We start from the raw sequence: 16,201 nt of genomic DNA, 5'->3' as shown, positions 1-16,201 counted from the left end.
GCTGGGATTACAGGCACGCGCCACCATGCCCAGCTAATTTTTTTGTATTTTTAGTAGAGACGGGGTTTCACCATGTTGACCGGGATGGTCTCGATCTCTTGACCTCGTGATCCACCCGCCTCGGCCTCCCACAGTGCTGGGATTACAGGCTTGAGCCACCGCGCCCGGCCAAACCATATCCTTATTTGGAGAGCACTAACTCCTACAAGCCAAACATTTTACAGGCGTCATCTCAGTAATCTCCACAATAAATTTCAAGAAATAGATACTGTCAACACTGTTTTGCTTATTTTGCAGATGGGGAAACTGAGACTCAGAGAGATTAGGTAATTGCCCAAATTCTCACACACTGAGATTAAGTAATTGCCCAACTCTCACACACTGGAGGAGAATAAACCAGCACAATTTCTTTGGAGGGTAATTTGTAATACGTATCAGAATTACAAATGCATATACAAAACAAAATGTCCACCAATAAAGAATAGATTAAATAAACTGGGCGCAGTGGCTCACACCTGTAATTCCAGCACTTTGGGAGGCTGAGGCGGGTGGATCACCTGAGGTCAGGAGTTCAAGACTAGCCTGGCCAACATGGTGAAACCCCATCTCTACTAAAAATACAAAAATTAGCTGAGAGTGGTGGCTTGAACCCAGAAGGGAGAGGTTGCAGTGAGCTGAGATCTCGCAGCCTGGGCCACAGAGCGAGACTCCATCTAAAAAAAAAAAAATAAAAGAATAGGTTAAATAGATCATAGCTGTGTAGCTGCCCACCCCTTCAGTAAATTGCTGTGTAGCCATAAGAGAAGAATTAGGAAGCGCTTTGTATACTGATTTGGAACCGTATTTAAGAAATATCATTAATTGAATAAAGCAAGATATTAAACAATTTACTATTTGTTTTTAAAGGAGGGGAAATATGTGCCTTGTATATGAAAAGAATATTTCTCGAATTAAACATAAGAAAATGAGGCCATTAAGGCCAGATGCAGTGGCTCATGCCTGTAATCCTAGTACTTAGGGAGGCCGAGGTGAGCGGATCTCAAGGTCAAGTGTTCAAGACCAGCCTGGCCATCATGGTGAAACCCCCATCTCTACTAAAAAAAAAAAAAAAAAAGACAAAAAGTAGCCAAGCATGGTGGCATGTGCCTGTAATCCCAGTTACTTGGGAGGCTGAGGCAGGAGAATCACTTGAACCTAGGAGGCAGAGGTTGCAGTGAGCCAAGATCGTGCCACTGCACTCCAGCCTGGGAGACAGAGTGAGACTCTGTTTCAAAAAAAAAAAAGAAAGAAAAAAGAAAAAATAATTCAGGCTGTTTCACTATGCAATGCTATCTCTGGAAGGTTCTTCTGACATAGGTATGTGTCTCCTTTGGCCTCCTCTTGTAAAATCTAACAGCCATCACCAAGGGGAAGTTCTCTTTAGCTGCCCATTTTCTGGGTGCAGTGGCAGCTCCAGAATCCCTGTAGAAGAGGGCTTTAGAAGCTAAATTTACATAGCCAACCCTTCTGTTTTGTTTTGTTTTTACTTAGAATGTATATTTGGAGGCCAGCCGTGGTGGCTCACGCCTGTAATCCAAGCACTTTGGAGGCCAAGGCGGGCAGATCACCTGAGGTTGGGAGTTCAAGACCAGCCTGCCCAACATGGTGAAACCCCGTCTTTATAAAAAAAAAAAAAAAAAAAAAAAAAAGAATGTATATTTGGAGGAGTGAGGCAAAGGCTGGGTCAGACTAAAGTCTCTCACCCAGCTTGGCACTGCCCCTACCCTCCTGAGATGCCCAGGCCCTCTCCCTCCTTCTGCCTTGGTGTGGGAGCCTGGATACCAGCTCAGCCACTTGCTCTCCTTTCTCTCCTCTTCCCCACTGTTCAGCTCCCCCTGTCCATGAGCCCCTTCCAGACAACCTCGCAGCCAGGGCACACAGCTGCCCCAAGCTTCCCCGGAGCACGGTGGGCGCCCAATCCACCCACCCCCACCCCCAGCTTCACATTTTTTTTTATTTAAGACAGAGTCTCGCTCTGTCACCCAGGCTGGAGTGCAGTGGCACAATCTCAGCTCACTGCAACCTCTGCCTTCCAGGTTCAAGCAATTCTCCTGCCTCAGCCTCCCGAGTAGCTGGGACTACAGGCATGCGCCACCATGCCCAGCTAATTTGTTTTTGTATTTTCAGTAGAGACGGGGTTTCACTATGTTGGCCAGGATAGTATCGATCTCTTGACCTCGTGATCTGCCTGCCTTGGCCTCCCAAAGTGCTGGGATTACAGGCGTGAGCCACCATGCCCAGCCCACACTTTTTTTTAATGTCCCTACTCAAGACTTGTACCCAACCTCCCCTTTTATTTGTTCAACCTTCAGTGGTTCCTGCCCTACTTGCTGTCTCCCCTGGATCTACACACTGTTTTAATTCCCCCGCTTATCCTGAAATTCAACTACATTCCTTTCACAATTCCTTTACCAAACTTCTTAAAAGCGTGGCCTACTCTGCTTCTGCCCCGTTTTCCTCCATTTCTAAGTATGATTCGTTTTTCTTCATCCTGAACTCTTGCTCTGACATCTACATTCAGGTGTTGTCCCAGACTCTGTCTTTGGTCCTCTTCCCCGTTTCTACAGATATTCTAAATTCCACCGCATGCCCAGTCAGCTCTGCAGATGGTGGCTAAGTTGTTACTGCCAGTCCCCGGCCCCTCTCCTCAGTTCTAGGCACACACGCAATGGTCCAAGAGATAAGTTTATGTTAGGATCCTGCCATCACTCCAAATGCAACTTGTTCAAAATGAAATGTATCACCCTCCTTCCTAGGCAAAATAACTGCCTCCTTGCTTCCCTTTTTCTCTTAAGAAGAAAACCAAGGCCTACTTGTCCATGCTGTCCCATACTTTCAAAAAGCTATCCCTAGATAATTTGAAAGGTCTAAGCGTATGGGTGAGTCTGGGACAAATTCATGGGACAACCAGTACTGAATGAAGACTTAAAAGAGGTCTAGGCCTGTGGCCCGGCACAGTGGCTGACACCTGTAATCCCAGCACTTTGAGAGGCTGAGACGGGCAGATCAGCTGAAGTCAGGAGTTCAAGATCAGCCTGGCCAATATGGTGAAACCCTGTCTCTACTAAAAATACAAAAATTAGCTGGGAATGGTGGCACTTGCCTATAATCCCAGCTACTTGGGAGGCTGAGGCAGGAGAATCTCTTGAACCCAGGAGAGGAAGGTTGCAGTGAGCCGAGATTGCACCACTGAACTCTAGCCTGAGGGGGGCAGGGGGCAGGGAGAGAGACTCTGTCAAAGAAAAAAAAAGGTTACAGGTAATGGACCGGAGGAGTGGGGGGCAGCAAGGACATTCCAGGAAGGGGGGAAAGCTCCAGAGAGACAGCACTGGCAGGCTGTGGGGAAACCTCACAGTTTTCCACTGGGAAACTGTGAGCCGTGGCGCTGAGAGGGTGAATGTCCTACAGGGGCTTCTAGGCTTAGTCTAACGGGTTAGGGCGTGGCTAGGGCATGGCATGCGCCTTTGCTTTTATGGCTTTGGAAGGCAATGTTGCAGCAGGAGGAAGGGAAATCCAAGTAGAGAGACTAGTAGCAGGCCAAATTACCCGGAAGCTCACTGTAATCCAGGTGGGAGGTGTGTGGGCCTTGGCTGGTTGATGGTGGCATTCCCATGGGAACAAAGAGGATGAAGCTAAAACACTTTTTTTTTTTTTGAGTCAGGGTCTCAGTCTGTCACCCAGGCTGGAGTGCAGTGGGATGAAGCTAAAACACTTTTTTTTTTTGAGACAGGGTCTCAGTCTGTCACCCAGGCTGGAGTCCTGAGCTCAAGCGACCCTCCACCTTAGCCCCCCAAGTAGCCAGGACTACAAACATGTGCCGCCATGCCCGGCTAACTTTTGTGTTTTTTGTAGAAGTAGGGTATCATCATGTTGCCCAGCCTGGTCTTGAACTCCTGAGGCAAGTGATCCACCTGCCTCAGCCTCCCAAAGTGCTAGGATTACAGGTGCGAGCCAGCATGCCCAGCCCAAAATGGGAAACCAGGGATTGAAGTAGAGAAAAAAATGTGACTCTGTGTTTCAGAAATTGCGGGAAGAAGGAGGGTGATACTGTCGTTGTTAGAAATCAGGAAGTTGGTGCATTGGAACCGAATCATTTTCTGAGTGCAAAAAATAATATAAAGTAAAATAAAATAAAAAAGAAATCAGGAAGTTGGGAAGGGGAGCTGTTCTGAAGGAAGATCAGATCCATACAAACAGAACAAAAGCATCAACACAAAAGACTTAAGAATTTTTAGAAAGTAGCACATTGTTTTAATCTCATAGGCAGTGAAAGAAATGCAAATTAAGATGATATTTTTTTCAATTATAAAATTGCCCCCCCAAAAACGTTTTAAATAATACTACTTAGTGCTGACAAGGTGTGCTCAAAAAATTCATATCCTTAATTTTATTTCTGGAACTTTATCCTTAAAACATTAATTTTAAAATGCAAATCAAATTTAGGTACAAAAGCAATACTCACAGCATTGTTAATAGAATACAATGTTAGACAAAATGATAATGGCTATATATTAGAGGACAATTAATTTGATGGAATTCTAGGTTAGCACCAAAACCAATATTTACAAATAATTTATAATGAAATAGAAAATACTAACAATATGTTTTTCTTTTTTTTTTCTTTTGGAGATGGAATCTCACTCTTGTCGCCCAGGCTGGAGTGCAATGGCGCGATCTCAGCTCACTGCAACCTCCACCTCCTGGATTCAAGCAATTCTCCTGCCTCAGACTCCCCTAGTAGCTGGGACTACAGGCGCGTGCCACCACGCCTGGCTAATTTTTTGTATTTTTAGTAGAGACAGGGTTTCACTGTGTTACCCAGGATGGTCTCCATCTCCTGACCTCATGATCCACCCTCTTCGGTCCCCCAAAATGCTGGGATTACAGGCGTGAGCCACTGTGCCCGGCCAGTCCTCACTTTTTAGATTAGTCATTTGAGCTACAAAAATTATACAGACTCAACACTTTCCTGGCCCTGCCTGCCTGCTTTTTTTTTTTTTTGAGAAAGAGCCTCACTCTGTCGCCCAAGCTGGAGTGCAGTGGCGTGATCTTGGCTCACTGAAACTTTCACCTCACATGTTCAAGCAATTCTCCTGCCTCAGCTTCCCAAGTAGCTGGGACTACAGTCAGGTGCTGCCAAGCTCAGCTAATTTTTGTATTTTTAGTAGAGACAGTGTTCGCCGTGTTGGCCAGACTGGTCTTGAACTCCTGGCCTCAAGCCATCCACTCACCTCAGCCTCCCAAAGTGCTGGGATTACAGTGTGAGCCACCACGGCGGGCATTACACTAAACTTATTATTTTGAGATGATTGTAGATTCACTTGCAGTTGTAAGAAATAATGCAGAACAATTCTATGTACCCTCTATCCAGCTTACCCTAATGGTAACATCTTGCAAAACTATAGTACTATATCGCAACCGGGAAGATGACATTGACACAGTCAGGACACAACATTTCCAGCACCATAAGGTTGTTGCTTTTTATAGCCATGCCCTTCCCCTCCCCATCCCTGAGCCCCTTAACCCCTGGCAATCACTCATCTGTTCTCCACTTCTATAATTAGTTATTTTAAGAATGCTATGTAAATGGATTAATACAGTGTAGTACCTTTTGAGATTGGCTATTTTTTCACTCAGCATAATTCCCTGGAGATTCATCCAGGTTGTGGTGTGAACTGTAATTCATCCTTTTTACTGCTGAAAAGGACTTCGTGGTATAGACATAATCATTCCCCAGTTGAAGGACATCTAGATTGTTTCTAGTTGTTGGCTATCATGAGTAAAGCTGCTATAAACATTTGTGGACAGCTTTTTGTGTGAGCATAAGTCTTCATTGCTCTGGGATAAATGTCTAGGAGTGCAATTGCTGGGCTGTTGCATGTTTTGTTTTATAAGAAACTGTCAAACTATTTTCCAGAGTGGCTATGCCATTTTAGGCTTCCACCAATGCTGGAAGAATGACCCAATTTCTCCACATCCTCATCAGCATTTGGTGGTGTTCCAATTTTTTATCTTAGCCATTCTGATAGGTGCAGTGATAGCTTATTGTGGTTTTATTTACATTTCCCTAATGGTTAATGATGTTGAACAACTTTTCATGTGCTTATTTGCCAGCTGTGTGTCCTTTTTTGCCTGTTTTCTAATTGAATTGGTTTTTTTTTTTTTCGTTTTGAGTTTCGAGAGTTGTTTATATATTCTAGATACTATTCCTTTGGTGAGTATGTGAATTACGGGTATATTTTCTTATATTCTGTAAACTGTCTTTTCTTATTCTTATTCTTCTTTTTAAAGACAGAGTCTGGCTGTTTTGCCAGGCAACATCTTGGCTCACTGCAACCTCTGCCTCCCTGGTTCATCGATCCTCCCACCTCAGCCTCAGCATCCTGTATCCCTGGGACTACAGGTGCACTCCACCACACCCAGCTATTCGTGGTGTGTGTGTGTGTGTGTGTGTGTGTGTGTGTGTGTAGAGACAGGGTTTCATCATGTTGCCCAGGCTGTTCTCAAACTTCTGCACTGAAGTGATCAGCCTTCCTCAGCCTCCCAAAGTGCTGGGATTGCAGGGATGTGCCACCGTGCCCATTTCTTCTTCTTTTCTTTCTTTCTTTTTTTTTTTTTAGAGACACAGTTTCACTCTTGTTCCCCAGGCTGGAGTGCAATGGCAAGATCTCAGCTCACTGCAACCTCTGCCTGTCCCAGGTTCAAGTGATTTTTCTGTCTCAGCCTCTTGAGTAGCTGGGATTACAGGTGTTCACCACCACACCCGGCTAATTTTTGTATTTTTAATAGAGACGGGGTTTCACCATGTTGGCCAGCCTGGTCTCAAAGTCCTGACCTCGGGTGATCAGCCCACCTCGGCCTCCCAAAGTGCTAGAATTACAGGTGTGAGCCACCACGCTGGCCCTTTCTTCTTCTTAATAGGGTTTTTTGCAGAGCAAAAGTTGTGTTCTTTTGATTTTGTTTTTGAGACAGGGTCTCCCTTTGTCACTTAGGCTGGAGTGCCAGCTGGAATGCAGTGACACAATCATAGCTCACTGCAGTCTTGAACACCTGGGCTCAAGTGATCCTCCCACCTCAGCCTCCCAAAGTGCTAGAATTACAGACGTAAGCCACTATATCTGGCCAACTTGTTTATATCTACAAAAAATCTTGCTGATATTTTTATAGGAATCAGATTAAACCTGTATATCAATTTGGGGAAAATTGGTATCTTTATTATGTTGAGTCTTCCAATCCATCAATCCATGAGTACAGTATGTCTCTCCATATACTTAATCTTCTTTGACTTCTTTAATCAGCATTGTTTGTTATACAAATTCAATGCTATATATATATATATATTTTTTTTTTTTTTTTTTTTTGAGACAGAATCTTATTCTGTTGCCCAGGCTAGAGTGCAGTGGTGCAATCTCCGTTCACTGCAAACTCTGCCTCCTGGGTTCAAGCGATTTTCTTGCCTCAGCCTCCAAAGTAGCCAGGATTACAAGCGTGTGCCACAAGGCTGGCCTAATTTTTGCATTTTTAGTAGTGATGGGGTTTCACCATGTTGACCAGGATGGTCTCAAACTCCTGACTTCAAGTGATCCGCCTGCCTCTGCTTCCCAAAGTGCTGGGATTACAGGCATGAGCCACCACACCCGGCCCTATGCATGTTTTTTAGATTTACACCTAAGTATTTCTTTCTTGCTTTTTTTTTTTTTTTTTTTGGTGAGATAGGGTCTTGCTGTATTAGCTGGGTTGGAGAGCAGTGGTGTGATCATGGCTCACTGCAGCCTTGACCTTTCAGGCTAAGCAATCCACCCACCTCAGCCTCCCCAGTAGCTGGGACTATAGGCATGTACCATCATGCTCAGCTAATTTTTTATTTTTTGTAGAGACAAGGTCTCACTATGTTGCCCAGGCTGGTCTCGAACTCCTGGGTTCAAGCAATCCTCCCACCTTGGCCTCCCAAAGTTCAGGAATTACAGGTGTGAGCCACCATGCCTGGCCTTTTTGAGCAATTATAAATGGTATTGTAGTTTTAGTTTCTGTGTACACATGTTCCTTGCTAATATACAGAAATAAAATAGATTTTTATATCATTATCTCATATTCTACAACCTCGATGAATTCATTTATTAATTCTCAGAGATTTTTTATAGATTCTTTGAGATTTTCTGTGTAATCATGTCATCCACAAATAGGGACAGTTTTATTTCTTCCTTTCTGACCAGTTTTCCCTTTATTTCATTTTCTTGCCTTATTGCACTGGCAAGGGATTGCAGTACTATGTTGAATAAGAGTAGTAAGAGCAGACATCTCTGTCTTATTCCTGCCCTTAGGGAAAAATAATTCAGTTTTTTACCATTAAATATAACGTTAGTTGCAGTGAGCCAGGTTTTTTGCTTGTTTGGTTGGTTGGTGCTTTTCATTTTATTTATTTATCTATTTTGAGATGTAGTCTTGCTCTGTCGCCCAGGCTGGAGTGCAGTGACTCGATCTCAGCTCACTGAAACCTCCACCTCCCAGGTTCAGGCCATTGTTCGGCCTCAGCCTCCCAAGTAGCTTGGACTACAGGTGCATGCCACCATGCCTGGCTAATTTTTGCATTTTTGGTAGAGGCAGGGTTTCACCGTGATAGTCAGGATGGTCTCGATCTCCTGACCTTGTGCTTCGCCCACCTCAGTCTCCCAAAGTGCTGGGATTATAGGCATGAGCCACTGCACCTGGTCTTTATTTTTTACTTTATTTTTATTATTTATTTTATTATTATTTGAGACACAGTCTTGCTGTGTCACCCAGGCTGGAGTGCAATGGCATGATCTCAGCTCAGTGCAACCTCCATCTTCCAGGTTCAAGCAATTGTCCTACCTCAGCCTCCCAAGTAACTGGGATTACAGGCACCCACCACCATACCCGGGTAATTTTTGTATTTTTAGTAGAGACGGGGTTTCACCATGTTGGCCAGGCTGGTCTTGAACTCCTGACCTCAGGTTATCTGCCCGCCTCAGCCTCCCAAAGTGCTAGGATTACAGGTGCCCAGCCTATTTTTTTATTATTGGTTTGTTTGTTTTTCTTATTTTTTTTTTTGAGACAAAGTCTTGCTGTGTCGCCCAGGCTGGAGTGCAGTGGTGTGATTTTGGCTCACTGCAATCTCCACTTCCTGGGTTCAAGCAATTCTTGTGCCTCAGCCTCCTGAGTAGTTGGGATTACAGACTCACACCATCACACCCAGCTAATTTTTGTATTTTTTGCAGAGATAGGGTTTCACCATGTTGGCCAGGCTGGTCTTTAACTCCTGATTTCAAGAGATCTGCCTGCCTCAGCCTCCCAGAGTGCTGGGATTGCAGGTGTGAGCTGCCTTGCCCAACCTGTTTGTTTTTCTTGAGATAGGGTTTCGCTCTGTCACCTAGGCTGGTGTGCAGTGGTACAATCACAGCTCACTGCAGTCTCCACCTCCCAGGTTCAAGCGATTCTTCCACCTCAGCCTCCTGAGTAGCTGGGACTACAGGCATGCACCACCACACCTGGATAATTTTTTATTTTTATTTTTAGTAAAGACGGGGTTTCACTACGTTGGCCAGGCTGGTGTCATACTCCTGACCTCAAGTGATCCACCTGCCTTGGCCTCCCAAAGTGCCGGGATTACAGGCATGAGCCACCATGGCTGGCCCTATATCATTATTTTTGAAGTGAATTCCTTGTAAATTGTATATTGTTGAGTTATGCTTTTTAATTCACTCTATCAATGTTTGTATTTTAATAGATGTATTTAGACCATTTACATTTAATGTAATTATTGATATGTTAGAGCTTGAGTCTGTCATTTTATTTTTGTTTTCTGCTTTCTTGTTTCTTTTTCCTGCCTTCCTGGGGGGTATTTGGATAACTTTTTGTAACAAACTTCTTAAGAACAGTTTTAGATTTATAGAAAAATTGTGAAAATGGCATGGAGAACCACGGAGATAACACTGCCATCACAGTGAACCTTTTGCAATAGGAACATCTGTCCTATGCCTGTCAACCATTGTATTTTATGTGCATATAACTTGCCTGATTTCACAGGTTCACAGCTGGGAAGAAATCTTGCCTCAGGATGAACCGTATCTCAAGTCTCACCCATATCTGATTTAGATGACATTTTAAAATTCCATTTATTGATTGATTTTTTTTTTTTAGAGACGAGTTTCACAATGCTGACCAAGCTGATCTTGAACTTCTAGGCTCAAATGATCCTCCCACCTCAGCTACTCAGGAAGTAGCTGGAACTACAGGTGCATGCCACTAAGCCCTGACTTGGATGCTATTTAGATGAAACTTTGGACATTAGACTTTGGAGTTGATGCTGGAATGAGTTTAGACTGTGGGGAATATTGAGATGGAATGAATGCATTTTTCATGTAATAAGGACATAGATTTGAGGGGACAGAACAGAATACTACGGACCGAATTGGGTTCCCCCACAAATTCATACGTTGAAGCCTTCACCCCCAGTGTGATGGTATTTTGATATGTGGCCCTTGGGAGGTCACTCCATTTAGGTGAGGTTATGACAGTGGGGCCATCATGATGGGATAGGGTCCTTATAGGAAAAGACATCAGAAAGCTTTCTTTCTCAGTGGGCATGGTGGCTCATGCATGTAATCCCAGCACTTTAAGAGGCCAAAGTGGATGGATCACCTGAGGTCAGGAGGTCAAGACTGGCCTGGCCAACACGGTGAAACCCAGTCTCTACTAAAAATACAAAAATTAGCTGGGCATGGTAGCAGGCACCTGTAATCCCAGCTACTTGGGAGGCTGAGGCAGGAGAATTGCTTGAACCCGGGAGGCAAAGGTGGCAGTGAGCTGAGATCGTGCCATTGCTCTCCAGCCTGGGCAATAAGAGTGAGGCTCTGTCTCAGAAAAAAAAGGCCAGGTGAGGTGGCTCACCCCTGTGATCCCAGCGCTTTGAGAGACCAAGGCAGGAGGATCACTTGAGGTCAGGAGTTCTAGAGTACCCTAGCCAACATGGTGAAACCTCATTTCTACTAAAATACAAAAGAATGAGCCGGGTGTGGTGTTGTGCACCTATAGTCCCAGCTACTCAGAAGGCTGAGACAGGAGAATCACTTGAACCTGGGAGGCGGAGGTTGCAGTGAGCCAAGATCACTATGCTCCAGCCTGGGCAACAGAGCGAAACTCCATCTCAAAAAAAAAAAAAGAAAGCTTTTTTCTACCACGGGAGGACACAGCAAGAAGGCAACTGCCTGCAAGCTAGGAAGAGATTCCTCACTAGAATCTGACCATGCTAACACCCTGAAATCAGAATTGTGATAAACAAATGTCTGTTGTTTAAACTACCCAGTCTATGGTATTTTGTAATGGCATTCCTAATAGACTAATACATTCATCTACTCCATTTTCCTGAATTTCCCACAGTGTACCACAGTTAAACTCTTCCCTCACTGATAGACATTCAGGTTGAATTCTGTCCTTTGATATTACAAGCAATTTTTTTTTTTTTGAGACAGAGTTTTGCTGTTATTGCCCAGGCTGGAGTCCAATGGCACAATTTTGGCTCACCTCAACCTCTGCCTCCCAGGTTCAAGTGATTCTCCTGCCTCAGTCTCCCAAGTAGCTGAGATTATAGGCATGTGCCACAACGCCCAGCTAATTTTTTGTTTTTTTAGTAGAGATGGGGTTTCACCATGTTGGTCAGGCTGGTTTTAAATTCCCGACCTCAGGTGATCCACCAGCCTCAGCCTCCCAAAGTGTTGGGATTACAGATGTGAGCCACTGCGCCAGGCCAAGCAATTCTTATAACACCTTTGCACAGATATTATTAAGTGTTCGCTGGTCAGACACAGTGGCTCACATCTGTAATCCCAGCACTTTGGGAGACTGAAGCGGGCAGATCATCTAGGGGCAGAAGTTCGAGATCAGCCTGGTCAACATGGTGAAACCCCACCTCTACTAAAAATACAAAAATTAGCCAGGCATGGTAGCACACACCTGTAATCCCAGCTGCACAGGAGGATGAGGCAGGAGAATCACTTGAACCCAGGAGGTGGAGGTTGCAGTGAGCAGAGATCACATCACTGCACTCCAGCCTGGACGTCCACATGAGATTCTGTCTCAAAAAAAACAACAACAAAAAGAGTATTCACAATTTTATTTCTGTCAAGTAGACTTTCCAGAATAGCTAAGGTCCAAGGGTTTTAGAATTTTGTACTTATTAAACATTGCCAGATAACTTGGCTCACACCTGTAATCCCAGCACTTTGGGAGGCCGAGGTGGGTGGATCACTTGAGGTCAGGAGTTTGAGACCAGCCTGGCCAACATGGTGAAATCCTGTCTCTACTAAAAATATACAAAATTAGCTGGGCGTGGTGGCAGGCACCTGTAATCCCAGCTACTCAGGACGCTGAGTCAGGAGAATCATTTGAACCCAGGCGGCAAACATTGCAGTGAGCCGAGATCACGCCACTGCACTCCAGCCTGGGCAAGAGTGCGAGACTCCGTCTCAAAAAAATAAAAATAAAAATTAGTTTAATAGCCGGGCACGGTGGCTCAAGCCTGTAATCCCAGCACTTTGGGAGGCTGAGGCGGGTGGATCACGAGGTCAAGAGATCGAGACCATCCCGGTCAACATGGTGAAACCCCGTCTCTACTAAAAATACAAAAAATTAGCTGGGTATGGTGGCGCGTGCCTGTAATCCCAGCTACTCAGGAGGCTGAGGCAGGAGAATTGCCCGAACCCAGGAGGCGGAGGTTGCGGTGAGCTGAGATCGCGCCATTGCACTCCAGCCTGGGTACAAGAGTGAAACTCCGTCCCAAAAAAAAAAAAAAAAAAAAAATTAGTTTAATAAAAATTGACAGTCTCATTATGATATAAGGAGGGAGTGGGATAAAAAGTATACATAGTATGATATCATTTACATAATTATATATATAGTATTCTTCACACTGAACAAGAGTGGATGAAAATAGACCACACTCAGTGGCTCACACCTATAATCCCAGAACTTTGGGAGGCCAAGGCAGGAAGATCACTTAAGCCTAGGAATTGGAGACCAGCCTGAGCAACACGGTGACATCTCATTTCTACAAAAAATAGAGACAGAGTTTTGCCAATATAACCAGGCTGGTCTCAAACTCCTGGCCTCAAGTGATCAACCCGCCTCAGCCTCCCACAGTGCTGGGATTACAGGCGTGAGCCTCCAGTCCCGGCCAATACTTTTAAAATCAGAAGAAAAAGCCAAGTGCAGTAGCTCATGCCTGTAATTCCAGCACTTTGGGAGGCTGAGGCAGGCGAATCATTTGAGGTCAGGAGTTCGAGACCAGCCTGGCCAATATGATGAAACCCTACCTCTACTAAAAATATACAAATTAGCCAGGCATGGTGACTCATGCCTATAATCCCAGCTACTCAGGAGGCTGAAGCAGGAGAATCGCTTGAACCCGGGAAGCAGAGCTTGCAGTGAGCTGAGATCATTCCATTGCACCCCAGCCTGCACAACACAGCCAGAGTCTTTCTTAAAAAAAAAAAAAAAAGTAGGAAAACAAAATTCTGCTATTTTTTTTTTCTTTTTTTTGAGATAGAGTCTTGCTCTGTTGCCCATGCTGGAGTGCAGTGATACAATCCTAGCTCACTGAAGCCTTTGCCTCCTGGGTCCAAGCAATTCTCCTGCCTCAGCCTCACGAGTAGCTGGGATTACAGGCACCTGACACCATGCCTGGCTAATTTTTGTATTTTTGATAGAGACTAGGTTTCACCATGTTGGCCAGGCTGGTCTTGAACTCCTGACCTGAGGTGATCCGCCCACTTCAACCTCCCAAAGTGTTGGGATTACAGGTGTGAGCAACCACGCCTCAGTCTTTTTTTTAAAAAAAAAACTGTTTTTCGGCTTGGCACCATGACACACACCTGTAATCCCAGCACTCTGGGAGGCCAAGGCAAATGGATCACTTGAGCCAGCTGACCAACATGGTGAAACCCTGTCTCTACAAAAAGTACAATAATTAGCCGGGCATGGTGGTGTGTGCCTGTAGTCCCAGCTACTTGGGAGGCTGAGGTAGGAGGATGACTTGAGCCTGGGAGGCGGAGATTGCAGTGAGCCGAGATCACACCAATGCACTGCAGTCTGGGCGATAGAATCAGAACTTGTCTCAAAAAAAAAAATTTTTTTTTTGTAGAGACAAAGTCTCACTACTTTGCTCAGGCTGGTCTTGAACTCCTGCACTCAAGCAATCCTCCTGCCTTGGCCTCCCAAAGTACTAGGATTACAGGCATGAGCCGCTGTGCAAAATATTATCTACATGGGTCTGTAGCAACAATACTCAAGAAATCATGGGTTTTAAGTGACAGTGATTTTTATAAAACTCACTAAAATAAATTCATGAATATTAAAATATTCAAATTAACATACCACCAAAAGCCTTTCCCTGCGCCACCAGCAGTTGATGTAGAGAAACTCTGGATAAGAATACCATTGAGTTTCCATCAACCCAAGCCCTCTGGGATCCCAGAGTTTACTAAGAGCACATCTCAGACACCAAAGTCTTTAAATGCATAGTGTGTTTTCCTCCTTCGATGGAAGAAAGGCAACCCTACCTCTAGTCAAGAAGGAGTTCTGAATTCCCAGAATCTTTATCTGGTCAGAGGTTTTCCAGTGGAATTGTGTGTTCTTCTTCAGGGAAGTTTCACAGGGCAACTCCACCATCTCCCCTTTTTTGCCCAGCACCACTGTCTTTCCGTGAGTGACTCCTGGGAGTAGCGCTACGTGGAAAAGAAAGGAGTCAGGTCTCAATGCTGCCGCTGTCCCCCTCTACCCCAGCCTCCACCTTTGCCTTTCCTCCCATGCCATCTGCACTGAGACCCCAGGTCTGAGAACTTACCCAGTTGCAGCACCAGGAGCAAGTGCCTAAAAGGGATTCCCCCGTTCATTGTAGCCTTGCTGAGGGAGGCAGGGGCCTGAGCCAGTAGGGACCTAAGCCCAGAGAAATCGCAGGGCCTGAGGGAAATACCGATCATTAGTCAGCAAGCATTTATTGGACCTGAAGTATACATGGGCGATACGCAACCTCTCCCTCAGGACCCTTGCAGCCCACCTAGTGAACTCGAGGCAGGGGAGTAGCAGAGGGAATTGGAGCTTGGATGAAGGATGGAATGAGTAGGAGCAGAAGCAAGATAAAGAGGCAGGTGAGCAAAAACAGAAGTAAGATAAATAAATGAATAAGGAGCCCCATGGCTGGCTAGATCCAAACCAAACCAGTAAGGAGTAGCTCCTAAGAGATGGGCATGTACTAGGCTGGGTGAGGTGGCTCACGCCTGTAATTCCAGCACTTTGGGAGGCTGAGGTGGGCAGATCACTTGAGGTCAGGAGTTCAAGATCAGCCTGGTCAACATGGTGAAACCCCGTATCTACTAAAAATACAAAAATTAGCCGGGCATGGTGGCATGCAACTGTAGTCTCAGCTACTCAGGAGGCTGAGGCAGGAGAATCACCTGAACCAGGGAGGTGGAGGCTGCAGTGAGCCAAGATCTCGCCACTGCACTCCAGCCTGGAAGAAAGATGGGCATGTACTGCAGAGAAAATACATCCTTAAAATAACCCCGTATAGCAAGTAGCTATTTAAGGTTCATGCATACAGAGTCTATATCATGCATATGCTTGAAATTATGGGATGGAAGTGACACACAAGCACACAGAGGCCAGGAAACTAAGCAACCTTCCTGTCAATCAAAAGACACATGCTGGCTAAAAATTAGGCCGCTCGGGGAAGAAGAGAAAAACACACATAGAAAAGGCCATGAAATATCGGTTGATGCTGATACCATTGCAGGTTGTCCCCGATCCATAGCAGATCGTACTGTGCTTAATAAACTTTCTGCTGCTTTTCTATGTGTGTGTGTGTTGTGTCCAATTCTTTGTTTGTGGCACCAACAATTTAGGACTTCACAACATCAGCCGGTAACAAACTGAACTTGCACACCCCTAACTGAATGCTCTGAGATACACACCATGAAATGCTATGCCCAGGCCAGGAGGGGGTTCTTTGCTGGGATGAGTGAGCAGGGAATCAGAAAAGGATGCGTGGTGAAGGTGGCAAATTCGTGGGGAGGCCATGGAGCCAGGCCAGGACATGGAAATGCTTGAAGGCCGTGGTGAGATGCTGGGACTGAATCCCGGGCACATGACA

General features: G+C 45.2%; 1 protein-coding gene across 1 annotated transcript in view; it reads right to left on the bottom strand.

Moving 5' to 3' along the window:
- CD4 (CD4 molecule) overlaps positions 1 to 16,201 on the bottom strand; it is a 31,766-nt gene that overhangs the window by 6,807 nt on the left and 8,758 nt on the right. The window contains exons 2-3 of the mRNA XM_032254632.1: positions 14,897 to 15,012; positions 14,613 to 14,777 (exon numbers count right to left, since the gene is read on the bottom strand). Coding sequence (XP_032110523.1) covers positions 14,613 to 14,777; positions 14,897 to 14,945 — 214 coding nt within the window. The 5' untranslated portion in view covers positions 14,946 to 15,012. The remainder of the gene's footprint in view (positions 1 to 14,612; positions 14,778 to 14,896; positions 15,013 to 16,201) is intronic.

The sequence above is a fragment of the Sapajus apella genome, unplaced genomic scaffold (genome assembly GCF_009761245.1).
Source record: "Sapajus apella isolate SASKATOON/1434 unplaced genomic scaffold, GSC_monkey_1.0 scaffold86, whole genome shotgun sequence".
NCBI classification, from domain to species: Eukaryota; Metazoa; Chordata; class Mammalia; order Primates; family Cebidae; genus Sapajus; species Sapajus apella.
The sequence above is the reverse complement of the archived record's forward strand: the minus strand, read 5'-3'. Positions and strand labels throughout refer to the sequence as shown.